Source organism: Exophiala bonariae, assembly GCF_035927105.1.
Source record: "Exophiala bonariae strain CCFEE 5792 chromosome Unknown scaffold_21, whole genome shotgun sequence".
Classification (NCBI taxonomy): domain Eukaryota; kingdom Fungi; phylum Ascomycota; class Eurotiomycetes; order Chaetothyriales; family Herpotrichiellaceae; genus Exophiala; species Exophiala bonariae.
In genome coordinates, this window is record NW_027042496.1 from 12,742 (window position 1) to 29,294 (window position 16,553).

The following is a 16,553-nucleotide window of genomic DNA, read 5'->3' on the forward strand; positions in this document are numbered from 1 at the left end:
GAAAGAGGAACTTCTATCCTCAATTGCTCCACAAAAGCTTCAATATCATTTTTAAGGCGGAATCCTTGAAACAGCTGCTGTATCAACTTTAGAGAGAGTGCTTTGAAAGCCTTTGCTTACTATTAAGGAACGGACATCTTCTCGACTCGTGCCGTGCCCCCGTAATCGGTACTGGTCAATCAGTCTAATTCTGGAATAGTATAGTCGACCAGGATTTCGGGACGTGTTCAAGCTACTCGCCTCTGGTCCACCCAGGGCGCGCCGAGTCGCTTTTGAAAGCTTCTCTTCAGGCCTTGTCAGTGTCTGCAGCAGGGTTCATTATTGACATGGCTCTTAATCTCACGGGCAGATCAGTGCGCAGCGGAGAAGGTAAGCCGCGCGTCCATGACAAAGATCACTTAAGACTCTGGTCGTCCGAGTCAGTCCAAAAGAGGATACAAGTGAAAAAGAGGGCGGCGATCAGATGCAGATGCAGGGAACAAGTCTGTACTCGGAAGTACGACGTATATCGTACTGCTTAGGTCTCTTGCTTGTGAAGCTGCTTTGGATAGTTCCCAAGGGCTATTGCTTAGGGTTCTCTGAATTGATAGTTGGCTTGGAAAGTTCGCCGACAATGATTCCCTAGCAGACGCTTGTGCTGCACTTGACTTAGAATGCACCTAAGGCAATGATGACGGTATCAATTATATGCCTCCCTCTCAATAAGGAAAGCGTGTTCAGGGCCCTGGTCTAGTGGATGGGAAGAAGCGAGAGGCGCAAGCTTGTTCAGGGTCATCGCCGACTCAAAAACGCATTGAACGTGTTGGAATGTTCCAGTGGGAGATAGTTTTGCCAGTCAGCCACTAGCATTCAGATGCTTCGACTCGGAGACGGAGAGATCTGATGGGTGTGGGCTATGATTGGAGATCTGAAGAAGAATGATTATCCGTCTGCGGCTCACATCGGCGTGTTTGTTCCTCGTGGCAGCTAAGGTGGTCAGAGTCAAAACATGAAAATCCGAGTGGAGATGGTTGCCGCATAAATTGCTTATGTCCAACAAGCTGCTGACGGTGATAAACTTGGCATCAACTCCAGCAACAACCTGGCTCCGATTGGGTCTGGAAGCCCGTATTCGTTTAGCTCTCACCTCCGGATCCGCACTAGAAATTGTTGCCTCTCTCAAATTGGGAAACGATACTGAAATTTGATTGGTCTACCTCCGACGACAAACCTGGGCACGGCTGCTTTTCGAGGAAACCGTGGAAGCCATGTTTTAGTAGCGTACTACTCCGTCAGGAATTCCTCGGTCGGATTCCCGTGCCACTCCGACCAACTGGAGGAGCACAGAAACTGCTCAGTGCACCAACCTCTTTTCTCCGAAGAGTAATTGGATCTTTGAGTGATCTCTCCTCTTGAGCAGCGCCATCAGCATCTGCACACAATTCGCTCAAGGTTAGATGAGTGCAAAGAGCGGTCAGCCTTGTGCAATGTCATAGCCTGTGATCTTGCAGAGGAGATAAACAAGAACAATTAGTCAGCCGATGAAAACAGTATCATGTGGAGAACCTAGGATGGCAAGACGTGGAGTGACAGGATGGGAACTAAATCCGGAGAAGAATAAACACTCCGTCGATCTGGTCAGCAAGCCCTGTCAATTCCAATGCTCTCATTGCATAAGCAGGGAGTCGCGGCAGAGGGTGTGTGTCCGTGCTAATCCAACGCAGCGACGAAGAACGGAGACTGGGGCCGGACTATGCCAAGCCCGGGTTTTCAGAATACAGCTAGTATGTAATTTTGCCCATTAGTTCTACGAAAGATAGCCTTACCTTGGAAGGCTGCAACTTGCTGCCGCTATAACTCCATCATGTATGAGCTGCTCTCGCCGCTTTTCTTCCAGCTTGTCTTGGTGTTACATTCGTATTGATTTTTGATGCACCACCTGCCCCTTTCCCATCACATTTTGGTAAACGCACTCACCTTTTGCTCTTGCTCGGCCATGTGGGGCCCTTCAAATTGAAAAATACGTTGCTGAATGTACTATCTATACAGAGCATGTTGGCGACATCGGACCCCTGGCCATGCCCCAAACTTTACACTAACCTCTGCTGCCACAAATGATGCAAGCCATCAGCCCTATCTGTGACCATGCTTGAGGAATGAGGGACTTTTGTGTACGGACAATACCTTGCGCTTGCTTGTACCTTAGGAATATCGATTTTAGTGACCCTGGGGCATGCTGTTGGCATCGCGATCTAGTCCTCCCAAGAATAAGTCAAGCAACATACTGTCTACCCCTGCAACTTCCAAATTCGGCATGAATTATAATTGGTTCTCTACCATGCTGACTCGCTTTGGTCGGCGCTGTCTGAGTCGTCCCACTTCCTTTGAAGCTACCCGCCAGAATGCCCTTGCTGCGGATACCAGCTGATCTGTGAATGTGAACATGGAAGACCTTTCTATTCTCGATTTCAAACACCAATGCTCGAGAAGCTGCGTCATCCTATCTGCAGCACGGGTCCAAACCCACATATTTCCCCCGATCTATACGCATTTCGTTTCGAACCCGGGTTTCTGGTGCTAACGCACTCCTGGCTAAGCCTCCTTGTTGAGCCTTACCCGCTGACAATTTCAGCGTGCCGACCAGTTCGAAGGGTTCTTTGACTTAGTCAAATTCGTTCTCTTAACCCCTGTCGGTGAAGTGCTATTAGCGTCCATGATAATTAGCATTCATGACATTATGCGCGACACTAATATTCTTCCCCGTCCAGATCTATGTGCAACATCTACTTGACTGTTGACCTTGTAAATCAATAGCTCGTCTCCCATCTTGCCTACTCAGGAATATTTGACGTTCGACCTTGTTGATCCATAACCACAACCAGAATACAGAGCAGCAACCAGGTTTCGAAACTACGAAATTCTTCATTGCGTCCTTCGTCAACGAACGATGCCTCCCGAAAATGATTCCAAGCCAAAGTCCAAACATCGCAAGTCAACATGCGCTGGTTGCCGTCGACGCAAGGTATGTCTCACTGCCGATGTCTCGTGGTTCTATCGTTGACCTAAGACGGCCTTAACTGGACTGACTGACGATCGTAGTCCAAGTGTGATGGGAAAACACCTAAATGCACGACGTAAGACAAGCCGCTTCAGGTATTTTACGATTTGCTGACAATGGGTTCTAGCTGCATAGCATATAAGGATGACTGTCATTATGACAAGCCTCCATCAATCGCATACGTGCGATCGCTTGAAGAAGAAATACAGGAGCTGAAACTCCAATTACGTCAAGCAAAAACGGCGGTTTGGCTGAACAGGGTGAGTGGTAACCTTCATCCATCAGATCTCGAAAAATTGACAAAACATAGACCGGCACAAATGACGAGAGGAAATTGCTATCAACATCTCCTCCGAGTGAGATCGCTGGGTCTCAAGGTTCTACTTACAACTTGGCGCATCGCAGCCGATCATTTAAATTGGAATCAGACATCAGTGTGGACGATAATGGCAGTGTATCGTTCCATAATTCGACATCTACGATGTACGAACCTCCTTCTGCTCAAAGCCACCTCACTTCCTCGCGGTTGGGAAATTCATACTCTTCTCACAACTCAACAATTGATGACCAACAAGCACGGAGGCAACTTGTTCTGAATGCGAGCCATCAAAGGCAGATCGAACCATTCGCAATAGCAAATGGTGCCGCAAGAGTTAATATCCCAAAGGAAACCTCTCTCGAGTTGCTGAAATATCACTGGTGCTGGCAACATCCTCTTTTCCTCGTTGTTTACAGACCAGCCTTCACAAAAGGAATGACTGCCATAGATCTCAGTCACCCAGGAGCAGATGATCCACCATATTTCTCAGAGTCTTTACTAAAGGTTTGAAATGGCCCATATCCCACCACTAGATAATCGTACTGACCCAAGTCTAGGTCATTCATGCGCATGGCGCCCGATTCTTGAACCATGATGTCTACCAACAACATTATCAGAATGGTTTAGCTCGGAATAGTACTCTCACAACAACTCTGACACCTAGGGAGTTAAGAGAAAAAATGACTGAGGAGGCTAGATTCAGCCTCGGAATGGATATACTCAGAGACAGCTCGATACCTTCGATTCAAGCACTTCTTCAGCAATCTGCCCGTGAAGCCATAGATGGGCACTCGTCCCAGTCTTGGACTTTTGCTGGCATTGCATTCAGAATGGCTTTGGACATAGGCTTACACCTCCCCAGCGATAAGTTACAAGTCTATGTGCCAGGTTTGACAATTGAAGATATCGAAGTCCGAAAACGCCTATTCTGGAGTTGTTACACATGGGACAAAATTCTGTCTCTATATCTGGGCCGAATGCCTGGTTTCACGCCAGCGGTAGATAACGTCCCGTTGACGTTCCTGGACGATTTCAGTGACAACGACCTTTGGGTGCCATACTACGGTGAGACACCTGATGCTGAAGTCCATCAGTACCCGAAATATCCACCTTGTTCGGGGTATGTGGTTTCATGCTTCAGACAACTTTGCAGACTTTGCATAATTTTGAACGATCTACTGCTCAATATATACTCTAGTGATGCAACAGAGAGCCGCGATCTGGAAGAAGAGGACCCTTCAGATGAATTCAGAGCTATGAATCAGGCACCGTTCGTCCGGATTTCACGAGATTTGAGAAACTGGTTGATTACCTTACCACCACACCTGCGGATCAACCCGGATCAAATGCCTCAACTCGCTCCGCCTGCTCATATTGTATCTCTCAATCTCCTGTATCATTCAACGATCATTCTTTTGCACCGACCAATTCTTCTTGGAGCGCAAGATTTGAATGCACCAGGACCAGCACGATCGTACCTGATTTGTTTACAGGCCACAGCCTCTATTCACGACCTTATTCTGCTTCAAGCGAATACGTTTGGACTTGCGAACCTTTCTTATCTCAATGCATACGCTGTCTATATCGCTGCTACGATTGCGGTATTGAGATTCGAGAGAGAAGTGCACCCTGGAGAAGATCCTGCCGTTTTTGCGCAGAGAAATGGTCTGACATACCTGCTGGACGTCTTACAAAAGGCCTCCAATTCAATGCCATCCCTTGAACGGAGCAATGCCATAATTCGAAAACGGATGAAGACTGTTCTTGACAATCAAAGAGCTCGGCGGAAGCAGGCATACTCAAATGGATCGACTCCACCTAGGTATAACTTACCAACACCGACAACGCAGCAACTAAGCCTCGCACAGCCTACAGCTTTTCAAACACTTTCTAGTGCGGCATTGGCACATTCGCATTATTCACACTCAGACACGACTGATTCTTTGAGCACCCCAGCATCTTGGCAAGCCGGAATACGCAGCAGTTTGCATTCAGAGTCGGAGCAGCATCCTGAAGATTTTTTACCTGCATTCCCTGGACAGCAGTTCCCAATAGGCTCGGAGCACAACTTTGCCAGCATGGAGGTGGATCCACAATCCAGGGCGGCTCTTTTGGGTTACAATTTGGACCCTCATCCAAGACTAAGCACAAACGATATTGATTGGACTTTCATGGATGGCTATGAAGGGGCTCAAATCCATATGTAAAATCAACACGAGGACTATGCATGATGTGAGTGTGCAGGGCGTTTACGGGCAGAGTCGTCTGGAAGTTCTTGCAATAAGTTCACTTAGGTTTGGCCGAAAGAATCGATGGTGTGAAATGGTGTACTATGAAATCCTGGCATGATTGGCCTACTATTCGCATGGTTGCAACGGCCTGTTCGCAGCATAAAATGCTTTGCGGCTTTTTTGACCATATGAGAATGATACAAATGTTAACAGATGATATGATGCATTCCAGGGCGGCGTGCTGCTGTACACTGGGCAGCTCAGCAAAGATAGACAGCATTAAACACCGAAAGTCCCAGCTTGAGGTGGTATACCAGCCAAGATACTCATTTGTCGGCTGTATTCACCATGTGCTTCCACACCAATAGTCAACACTCATTTCACCAATTATTGCCTGAATTCAGGACGGGCCCATGCAGCCTTGCAGGACAATCTGACCAGGCGTCAAACAGTTAGCGACCATGTAAAATTGTAAAATTAGGCCAGGATCTAAGTCTGCATGAGCCTGGTCATCACTCTAACTCGAAACGCAGCCACAAATGACCCATCAGACGGAAGCGGCGCGAACAGGGCATAGTGCCTCTACCATGTGGGTACCCCGTAGAACTGGGACACTAGTCGAAGATCATGATCACTTGATTGAAAGCTAAACTTTGGAGAGCAGTGGGCTCAAAGAAGGACATTGGGTGACGACTAGGCGTGTCCAATGGCACTGCATCATAACATGTTCACCACTGCAGGGCTCCCATGACGGCGTAAGCGTGACTCGCCTCCGGGTGGGCTGACCAGCTACGGTCGCGTCGCAGTCTGGAACCAACAGACAACATCAGTCCTTCGGTCCTTACTAACTGGATCCAGTGTTATCTAGCAGCGGCCCCCAAGAACTCCAGACGAATAAACTGCTGACATGAGGGCTTGGGGCCGATCGTGTATGAAACTGTTTCATGGCTATCAATCTTGGAATGTTGAGACTTTACTTGTGAACACACAGGAAGCTCGTATCTCTGTCTGTTACCCTTCTGCATTGAAAAGGGGCCGTGAATCATGCTCAAGGCTTTGAGTGAGGATCCAAAGATGTTAGATGTTCAAGAGACCCACTTCACGTCGTCTACACAAGTGACCATCAAGTACTCGACTCGAAACAAGGATGTCGAGGTCACATGCGCTCCAATGCTAGAACATCCCCGTAAGGCGAATGGGTTTTGTCCACAAGAAGCCCAAGGTTTGAACAAACCCACATCCAGATACGATTCTTACCTGAATCTCGCCTAAATGCTTAACCCTAAAACGTTCTCCTTCTCTCAGTCTGCCCTACGAGGATCGCGCTGCTCGCGTGAGTTAACAATGCAATTGACTCGCTGACATACGGCGCCTCTCAGTCATCCTCGGATTAGCGATCCGGTTACCGCACGCATGGATCGACAAAGTGTCGGTTGAGTCCGGACCCTGATCGATTAAATGATTAGTATTCATCACAAATGCGCACAGTCTCCATTCAAATGTAGTTACCCAAGTTGAACAAGATAATTCTATTGATAGAGACATCGAGTCTGGGGAAACCACTTGCATCAACTATCTCGGACGGTTACCGGCAACTGATAATTATGCGGCGTGGACGCAACGGTTGCCCTGTTGAGCAACCGATAGCCGTTTAGCGAGGCTGGCACACACAGTATTATGCATATCTGCACTTCTCGGGCTATGCGCGAGAATGTAAAACCCTTATACGGGTTCTGCAGAACCACACCGGTGAATTGCAACCTCGTATACGAAGAAACTCGTATATCTCGAGGATCACGTTCAGTGTCATTCGATCTGTGTGGTTCCCCAATACACAAGGGTGTGGCCTACGAATCATCTTGTGATCCTGACCAATCACGACCCCTACGGCTGTAACGGCGTTTTCTCGTATACAATTTGGAATACTTTGAAGATGCAGAAGAATGTCTAAGCCACCGTGAACTGGAAAATACCCCATTGTTTTTCGCTTGAACGTTCGATCTTTTTCAAAAGAGGGAAACTCTTGCGCCACGTATTCTCTTCCGGGTGAGATACGGGGCAGTCGAAACCGGCATAGATTACGCTTCATATACGAGATCTGGGGGCCACTTCCGCTGATGCCCCGGCTCTGATACATATTATCCACTAGAGATGCCCTTAACGTGAATGCTCTGGTATCAGTATTTTATTCTTGGTCTCGGAATAAAGCCATTTGCCACTGCAAGGCTGCATCCATGAGAGTCTAATCTGCTGACTCATTTGAGCAGTTAATGTTGTCTATTCTCTCAATCGATATTTGTGATTGTATGCCTCAATTTGGACATACACCCAGGACACTGTGTCTTCGCCTTCGAATCCTACACACGTTGGATCACCAAACCTAACAGCATAGCAGTGGCAAAAAGTATATACTCGCGTGCAAAAACAACCACGAAGCCTGCCTAGACACGTACGCTTCCCTGGGTGGAATAGATTCGGACTTCAAACTTTGTGCGGTGGTGCTGTGATTTCACACCAACACGCTGCTCGCGCCGATCTATCTGAGGGTAGAACCTTCATCCCATGGCGTCCCACAAGTAATGCATAAGCAGTTTTCAGGTGATTACTGGATATTTGTCAATTTTGAGAGCAAAATCGAGGATTGACGATCATTTCTGAAAGGCCAGGATTTCCTGCTCGATGGCTTCGCCAAACGACTGTGTGTTGCCCTTCCCACCCATATCGGCGGTGAGGACCGTTTTCTCCGATCGGGAGAGTACATTCTCGATGGCCTTCAGCATTGCCGCTGCGGCCTCTATGTAACCAAAATGCTCCAGCATCATCTGACCAGCCCAGATCATACCGACTGGATTGGCGATGCCTTTGCCTGCAATGTCAGGAGCACTTCCGTGGACTGGTTCGAAGAGACTAGGGAAGTCTCCGGATGGATTGATGTTTCCCGATGGAGCGATACCAATGGTTCCTGTGCATGCTGGTCCCAGGTCTGAAAGGATATCACCAAACAGATTGCTCCCAACGATGACATCGAAGATTTGCGGTCTTGATACGAAGTGCGCGGTTAAGATATCGATGTGATACTTGTCGACTTTAACATCGGTATAGGTCTTGGCCATATTCTCAACCCTCGTATCCCAATAAGGCATTGTGATACTGATGCCGTTGCTCTTAGTTGCGCTGGTTAGGTGCTTCTTTGGTCGACTCTGGGCCAGTTCAAAGGCGTATTTTAGTACCCGATCTACCCCTGTTCTAGTCATGACAGTCTCTTGAATTACTGTTTCCCGTTCTGTACCCTCGAATATCTTGCCTCCTATACTGCTATACTCGCCCTCAGTATTCTCCCTGACAATCCAGAAATCGATGTCGCCTGGTTTCCGTCCCACCAGAGGACACTGAACTCCAGGCATTAATCGAGCTGGCCGTAGATTGATGAATTGGTCGAATTCCCGCCTGAACTTGAGTAAACTTCCCCACAGGCTAACATGGTCCGGAACTTGATCCGGCATGCCAACTGCGCCGAAGTAGATCGCATCAAACTTGGACAATGTGGCATTCCAGTCAGGTGGTAGCATATCACCATGTTTTTGATAGTAGTCACAACTGGCGAAATCAAACTCTTCGAATTCCAGTGACAGATTGTACACTTTGGCCGCAGCTTTAAGGGCTCGAACTCCGTAAGGCATTACCTCCACTCCAATTCCATCACCTGGAACCACGGCGATCTTGAGACTCTTGCGTTCTGACATGATGGATGCGTCTGATTGAATGTGATTGAGTGATGTTGATCCTGATTGGGTTGTAGGTGAACTATTCAGATCGTGATTCTTACTCTGGGGAGTAAATGAATCAAAGACCTTGGGTTTTATGAGATCGACGAAGTGGTCGTGAAGTCAACCATCGGGTAGAAGTGTGACCGAGGGCAATCTTTTGCCCGATGCCTCTTGGTGTTTGTCTGACGACTCATGCTCCACTTCTCCCGTATCCTCCCGAGGTCGACAAATGCCCTTCGACTTGGGACAATGCATCAACGCAGGCCAGAACGGAGTTGGAGAATTCAAGGCATTATCAAGGATGCGACTTTCGCAACTTTGTAATGACTAAGATATCGCCTATCACCCAATGTGGCCGATTGACTTTCTTTTCGCTCGTCTCAACTTCAACGTCTTTCGATATTGCACGATTCCGTTTCATTCTCAGTAAATGAGGACCCAGCAAAACTTTCTCTAGATGTTGGTATGATTCATTACAATACCCTCTCAACACAGTGATGAGTGATTTCAAACATGAAAACTTTTCGACGTTTGCACATGTGTAACATGGCCGGTCCAAGCGCAGTTGCTGCCAGAAGTCCACGTCACCGAAGAACCACCTAGGACATCGCTCTAGCACAATCCCATTCTCACAATTTGATATAAATCCGTGCTGAATCTGCTCCATGCAGCATGAGTCGACATTTGCGGTGAGACAACCATGGCATTAATTTGCTCTTGCCTGATCAAAGCAAGAGCGATGGTTATTATCCAAGAAAGAAATTGAACTGGCCTTCGTCGCAAACTTGCCACTGCCACCGCACAAATCTAGTAAGTGCGATGATCCAAGTATTGAGTCATGAATGGTCACACCTTCCTACTACACTTGGTACTTGCAGTGGCCTATAATGGGTGATCCCACTTGACCGTCGCAATCCTCATTACCGAATTTTATGTGGGCGAGCCATTTTTTATAAACCAAAAACTATGGAAATTCATGTCTTTATCCATATGCTTTCCATGAAGTCGCCTTTGTCTTTTACATCATGCAACATGATCAGACGTTCACTATAATATCAGCTACCAGCCGTGGAACTTTGCAAACAGAGTCGCCTCGGTGTGCTTGACGTCTGATAAATTACCCTGTCTACAGCCCGAACAAAACTATACAAGCGTATCAGCACCAGTAAAACCGTGCTTCAATCGACGCAAAGCATGTTTTCACATCTCACAAACCCCAGGAGCGATGAGCCCGTCGAACCAGTCCACTTTCTCGACCTCCCTCTTGATGTTCGCCACCACATTTACGACTTTTTCACTGGAGAGGCTTTACAATTAGCTAGAAAAGAGCTTGGAGAGCGCTGTTTAAACGACGCTTGGTTGGTCAACGTATTCGAAGGGGATTTTGGCAGGTTGAGAACAGCCCAATCGTCTTTGCTGGTGGTCAATAAGCAAGTGGGGAGAGAATTTCTCAAATTTCGTTGGAAAGGCTCTGAGCTTTGGATAAACGAACTTAGATCGTGTCGGGGACACGGTCAGCCGTCTGTTCATCCTAGAGAATTGGATGATGGACATCGCCGACGCAAGTACTTACCACACATGAATTGGCTTCCCTTGCTTGGCCGGGCTGGGCGTGAGTGCGAGCAACTTGGTCGCTAGTGGCCACTGCCAGATCTATACGCTGCTCTTCCTGGAAAGGTATCCACCGATCTCGAAGAGGAAATCCTTGAAAATGTGCGAGCAGACACCTTGGAATCGATTCGAATCCTCAGATATCACCTTCCAGCCAAATGCAATCCGAGATTTGGAGATGTCCAGGAAAACTTCGCTCAAATGCGAGAGATATCAAGTGTTCTTCGCTGATGGCCTGCTCTTCTCGACTCTCTGCAAGATATCACTCTTTATAAAGACGACAACTTCTTGACTGTACCCCACAAGATATTCCCTTTCAAAGCCGTGGAAGGTTGGGAGGATGCACTGTGGAATCTTGCCACTCGCAAGCCTCTTCAGCGGGATGCAGTGAGACAGTGCTTTCATTCCCATTCATACCGCCAGAGGTTATTGAAGGACTGGCAAGTTGTTCGGGAGGTCGAAGTTCAAACTGATGGGATGGGAAAATACAGTGGTATCAGCTACTGGATCTCCCGGGCGACACTCCGGTTTCGTAGGAATTGGCAGATCGTTCCTCTGGCGACCGTGGCTGGGCAGAATCATTTGCTAATCATTGATAATACGGAAGTAAATCGACAATCTGCAAATATCTGCCTGAGGCAACCAAGACCAAGGACTCCTCTAGGTTTCCCATTCGCAGGCAGATTTTTGAATTACCTTTGTCGGATGCCAGGACCGTGGCCTTCAGCATGGTGCATGGACGGAGATCCATCCTTCGGCACAAGCCTAGCTCAGTTTCCCTGATTTCAGAATGCGGCGACAATACCAGATCTGATAGTCAACATTCCAAAGATGCTGGTAATTTCTTAAAGATGGACGACATTTTCAACGTGCTTAGTTTCACGATGGTTGATCTTGGTTATGTTCGATTGAGACGACTCATTTGAATTGTCTATTAAGCAAAGCTGGAATCTAGACATGCAAGTCTTCGCCAGTCTTGAAAGACGGCCTTTAGGAACGGGGACGGTTGGATGTATCAAGTGGCTTGAACATTCAGAGCTGGGGCCGGGGTTCCAGCCTACGGCTGCCTCAGGTGTGTATGATTGATTATGGCTCCACTCCATGATTCTACATGACTAGGATGTCCACTCGATCGACTGTGCGGATACATCATGCTCGGAGGAATAAGGAAGAGGTAACTTGCCATGGGGCAAACAAGGGTATTGATGCTGGTTGATCCTGAGTAGTTAGCTGTGCAGCCGGTGCAATCATGGCTACCTTCACCCATTCAAGTTGAAATACAAGATTGAGATTATTTATATCTGGTATCCGATGGATTAAACCTTTATTTCTGATTGTAGTTGTTCTTTGTTAAGTGCAACCGGGTCTTAGCTGAAAAGGTAGATGGCAGTGGACCCAAAGGCGGCGAAGACATCTCGAGATTTGACTCCAGGAGAACTCAGCCTTGCCCTGCTGACTGAGCTCACACTATTATTCCAGCCTCACTATCAAACGTTTTCCCCAGTCTCAACATCTAGTTTCAACGCGTAGACCAACGATTGCATGGGCAATTTCATCCGGTAGATGTCCAGGTAATGTGCCCCTCGCTTGGAGCATCGTGATAACGGACACTCCGAACAAGGTTGCCCGAGCCGAGCGGCCACCGCAATGTTTGACGGACACGGGGATTTCCAAAATGAAGGCCTCTCGCGTGGGCCCTGGTCGCAATGAAACGTGGTAGTGTCTGACAGCTCTTGTGGTATCGTGGTATGCGTAACCGGGCAAGGCGGACTCCATGGCCCGGCGACACTGACACTGGCACTGCATATCTGGGCTGAGCGAACTTGGTGAGCCAGACGTACGGCTATTTCGGGTTCGGCCGAACGCACTGCAGATCGTGTACCATCTCATCCGTTGTAAGCCTCGTGCCACCATGTATCGCGGATACCTGGGCACACGGGGCCACGGTGATGGCATCTTCCGTTGTGCGAGCCATCACGATGTTGGTGGGCGAGGGGTCTGGTGCAACAAGATTATATAAGGCACGTTATCAAGTATCGGGGGGATACGCGAGCGTGACCGAGCCCAGATTGGACGCTGTGTGGGAAGGCGAGAAGTTCCAGTGTGCATGGTGGGAGTTCTCTCGTGTTCAGTACAAACGATACTCAGGTATACGCGTTGCAGATCCTGGTTCGAAATGATCCGTAAAGTTTCGTTCAGTGCTAACAGGTATTCGAACTCGAAGTGATTGAGTGGTATCAAGTTTATGATTCGCCGCTGCGTTGTGCCGGAGCTGGAGGTCCACTGAGAGGGAAACATGCTTCGGCAATACGTGGAAACATCAATAATTTTGGAAGGATTATATGTTTCTGGTGCTACCTACTCGTCGACATCGGTGGGTGTAGTGATATCCTTCCAGTCATCAAGCAGCTTGATCGTTGCTTCACACTTGCCCCTGATCACGACGTAGGCATCACTCCCTAGGGCCAGTCTCATCGGGACCTCTTTTCCAGTGGCGCCAGTGAGCACATCGATCATGACCTTGACGCCTTTCTTGGGATCTCCCTTCTGCTTGTTGTCTGCATTGACCAGGAGTTCCTCTCCCCTCCTGACAGCGGTGCCTTCATAGTCCTCAATGACATTGCTAGTGTCCCTAGAGATCTTATTTCCAGGGTTCAAAAAGCTGGACCGGAAGTAACCCGGCTCGACGCAGCAGACCTTGATGTTAAATTCGGCCAGTTCGTTGCTGAGCGTTTCCGAGATACCGCTGACTGCCCATTTCGAGGCACAGTATAACCCGACGCCCGGGGAGCCATTCCATCCGCCAATGCTGGAGAGATTGGCAATCACACCCGATCTCTGAGCGCGGAAATAGGGCAGAAACGCTCTTGTGACGTTTAGAAGACCAAAAACATTGGTCGCGAATTGGACCTGTGCGTCCTCATGTCTAGAGTCGCATTAGTTACCAGATTCTGAACTGAGGAGACATTTGCCGCTCACGTTGTCTCTTCTATGCCTCCAATAAGTGCATAGCCGGCATTGTTGATGAGATAGTCGATGCGTCCATACAGGTTGAACGCCTCCTCAGCCACCTTCTTGATATCATCTGGAGAGGTGGTGACATCGAGTGTCAAAATGTCCGCACCCGCTTGTTTGAGGTCTTGGAGTCTGGAAATGGTGCGAGCAGTGGCGATGACCTTGTCACCTCGATCAAGAGCTTGCCGTGCAAACTCTTTGCCGAAGCCGCTCGAGGTGCCAGTGATGAACCAAACTTTTGGAGTTGCCATTGTGGGTGATCTGCAAGTCGTATGGATTTGTTGACTGCCGACAAGTACCAGCTATTGCTCTGCTTTCCTAGGTTCGCTACTCAACAGGTCAAGAACTATGATGCCGGAGCCTGGCTTTGATCTCTGCAAACCATCCCGGTGCACCTTTATATCCTACTCGACCACATCTGCCAAGCAGATGTTCCCATAACGCGACTGGAGTTTATGTGGACTTAAGCGCGTCGAGCCAGATCTAGTAATAAAAGGGAGCATCCAGCGATTGTAAATGCTTTCAATTGGACGTTGATCATTGTAGTGGTGGCCTTGCATTGAGTTGCTGGGGTTGACTTGACTCGATCGGACGCCGCGGCCGCATTATGAGAATTAGCAGCCAGCCGACTTTAAGAAGCTCTACCCGTACCTCCGTTATGTGGATTCGTATGCCAAGGACAGAGGCGGATTTTCGAGGTTCAGAGACGAATCAGAAATGCTTTCTTATATCCGGTGTGCCAGCTCCTGGATGGACCGAATACCAGGGACCGACCTTATTCAGAGCTGACATAAACGAAAACGTGATGAAGCCGAAACTGGTGATTGTGGAAGCTCAAGTCAAGAGCCTGACCATGGTATTGTCTTCTGCTCTCGCCTAGTTGGATTGTTGGTGGCTTGGAACGTAGAGGGAGGCATACTTCTCTACCCAACACCAACGAATTTAAATGACTAAGGGCGAGTCTCTCATGGGGTTTCATCACCGAAGGATATATCCCACTGCTTTCAATTGGGGGTGTCAAGTGGGCTATTCAATGCAGACACGACATGGGTTGAATGACTTTTGCCGGGTGGAAGCTATCTCTTGCTTGCTCTATGGTTTCCAGTAACCTTTTTGATCAAGAAAAATCCGCAGGGGACCGCCCACAGCTATGCTCAACTAATCTTCGTCATCGAGATCCTCTGTCTCAGCTACGGCAGCACTCGTTTTGCTCTCTGATCCGGCGATTACTTTTGTCTTAACTGCAGGCTCGTCCTCTTCTTGTTCAGCCTCATCGGCATCATCCTCAACGTCGTCTTCATCGTCCTCAATATCATCTTCTTCCTCTCCGTTGCTGACTGCAGGTTTGGATTTCTTGGAGGCAGGCTCGACGGCATCGGTGTCAGCTTTGCGTTTCTTTGGTGCTGGGGCTAATAGTCGTTCTGTTAGCTACTATTTTCATGACTTGGAGAGCGCGTAAAAAAGCCTACCCTCTTCCTCGTCCTCTTCTCCGTTGCCTTCAGCTTCTTCCTCCTCTTCCTCTTCTTCTCCCTCCTCATCGGAGCCTAATTCAGAATCTTCATATCTATTCAGAGGCAAACCGTTAGCGTCACGTCCAAGTACACATCTCTCATGCCCAAGACATTCTCAGGGAAGTACCAGGATTGCGATGTCACGTCTCGGGTAATAGCAGGTTGCTCTGCGTCCGAGACAGCTACTAGAAGGCTCGAAGGGCAACTCTGGCAATACATTGCTGTTCGGAAGGCGCATGACTGCCACTTTATGGGAGAAATCCGCACGAGAGAATACTTACTCCTCTTCTTCCTCGTCATCATCGGATGGGAGGGCTTGAAGCTCTTCTTCTTCCTCCTCGTCATCGGATTCCTGACGTCGCTTTCTAGGAGGTGCCATGTTGTAGAGAAGATGTATAGAATACGACGAAGCAGGGAGCAAAGCTAGGAGAATACAGAACTTGGAAGGGGAAGAGCAAGGAACAAAGTCAAGGGTAAAGAACAAACGAGAAGAGGTGAGTGAGGTTGAGAGTGCGTCCGGCTGAGGACTTGGGGGGAGCTGGGGGACAGGAGACTTGGGGCAAACGTCAGGGCCTCAAAGCTCAGGAGAGGCAAAGAAGCTAGGGCAAGGTCTACGAGTGAAATGCAAGAGAGGTCGTGAGGGCAGCACGACAGATGAGAGGTCAGAGACTAAAAACAATGATGCATCAAGTGGGTAGCCGGCTTAACCCTGGGTACCTAGGTAGGTGCGGATAAGTAGGTTGAGCTTGGGGAGCTGGCGTCAGTCATCAGCAGTCAAAAGGTGTCAAGGAGGGAGAGAGAGGGCAGAGGGCGCAAGAAGGAGATCCGAATTGAAGAGGCTGGGTAGAGAGAAAGAGAGAGACAGACACAAAGTGGGAGGAGGGGAAGGGAAGGGGATCGGAAGGGCAGGCAGGCAAGCAAGGGAAAGGGAAATAGCAAAGGGGCCGAGCTGAAGCTCCAGGGCTGTTTGCACTCCTCAAGCCTAGTGCAAATTACGGGGCACTATGAGTGCCGGAAGTGCTGAATACCCCTCCACCGAGCACTGTGGGAAAAGCTCAGGCC

At 48.6% G+C, this 16,553-nt stretch overlaps 4 protein-coding genes across 4 annotated transcripts; 1 reads left to right on the forward strand and 3 right to left on the reverse strand.

Moving 5' to 3' along the window:
- Positions 1–2,926: 2,926 nt before the first annotated feature.
- On the forward strand, positions 2,927–5,563 carry LTR84_005566 (uncharacterized protein; the record flags this gene model as incomplete). Its single annotated transcript, XM_064849132.1, has 6 exons — positions 2,927–3,001; positions 3,079–3,113; positions 3,165–3,297; positions 3,348–3,860; positions 3,914–4,476; positions 4,555–5,563. The coding sequence occupies 6 exons, from the start codon at positions 2,927–2,929 to the stop codon at positions 5,561–5,563; spliced, it is 2,328 nt and encodes a 775-aa protein (XP_064703835.1).
- A 2,672-nt stretch (positions 5,564–8,235) lies between these two features.
- Positions 8,236–9,330, reverse strand: LTR84_005567 (uncharacterized protein; the record flags this gene model as incomplete). The annotated part of the gene is made up of 1 exon (XM_064849133.1): positions 8,236–9,330. One exon carries the CDS (start codon positions 9,328–9,330, stop codon positions 8,236–8,238), a length of 1,095 nt encoding a protein of 364 aa, XP_064703836.1.
- Positions 9,331–13,323: 3,993 nt separating this feature from the next.
- On the reverse strand, positions 13,324–14,231 carry LTR84_005568 (uncharacterized protein; the record flags this gene model as incomplete). The annotated part of the gene is made up of 2 exons (XM_064849134.1): positions 13,324–13,891; positions 13,945–14,231. The coding sequence occupies 2 exons, from the start codon at positions 14,229–14,231 to the stop codon at positions 13,324–13,326; spliced, it is 855 nt and encodes a 284-aa protein (XP_064703837.1).
- A 907-nt stretch (positions 14,232–15,138) lies between these two features.
- On the reverse strand, positions 15,139–15,870 carry LTR84_005569 (uncharacterized protein; the record flags this gene model as incomplete). The annotated part of the gene is made up of 3 exons (XM_064849135.1): positions 15,139–15,389; positions 15,450–15,544; positions 15,773–15,870. The coding sequence occupies 3 exons, from the start codon at positions 15,868–15,870 to the stop codon at positions 15,139–15,141; spliced, it is 444 nt and encodes a 147-aa protein (XP_064703838.1).
- Positions 15,871–16,553: the final 683 nt, after the last annotated feature.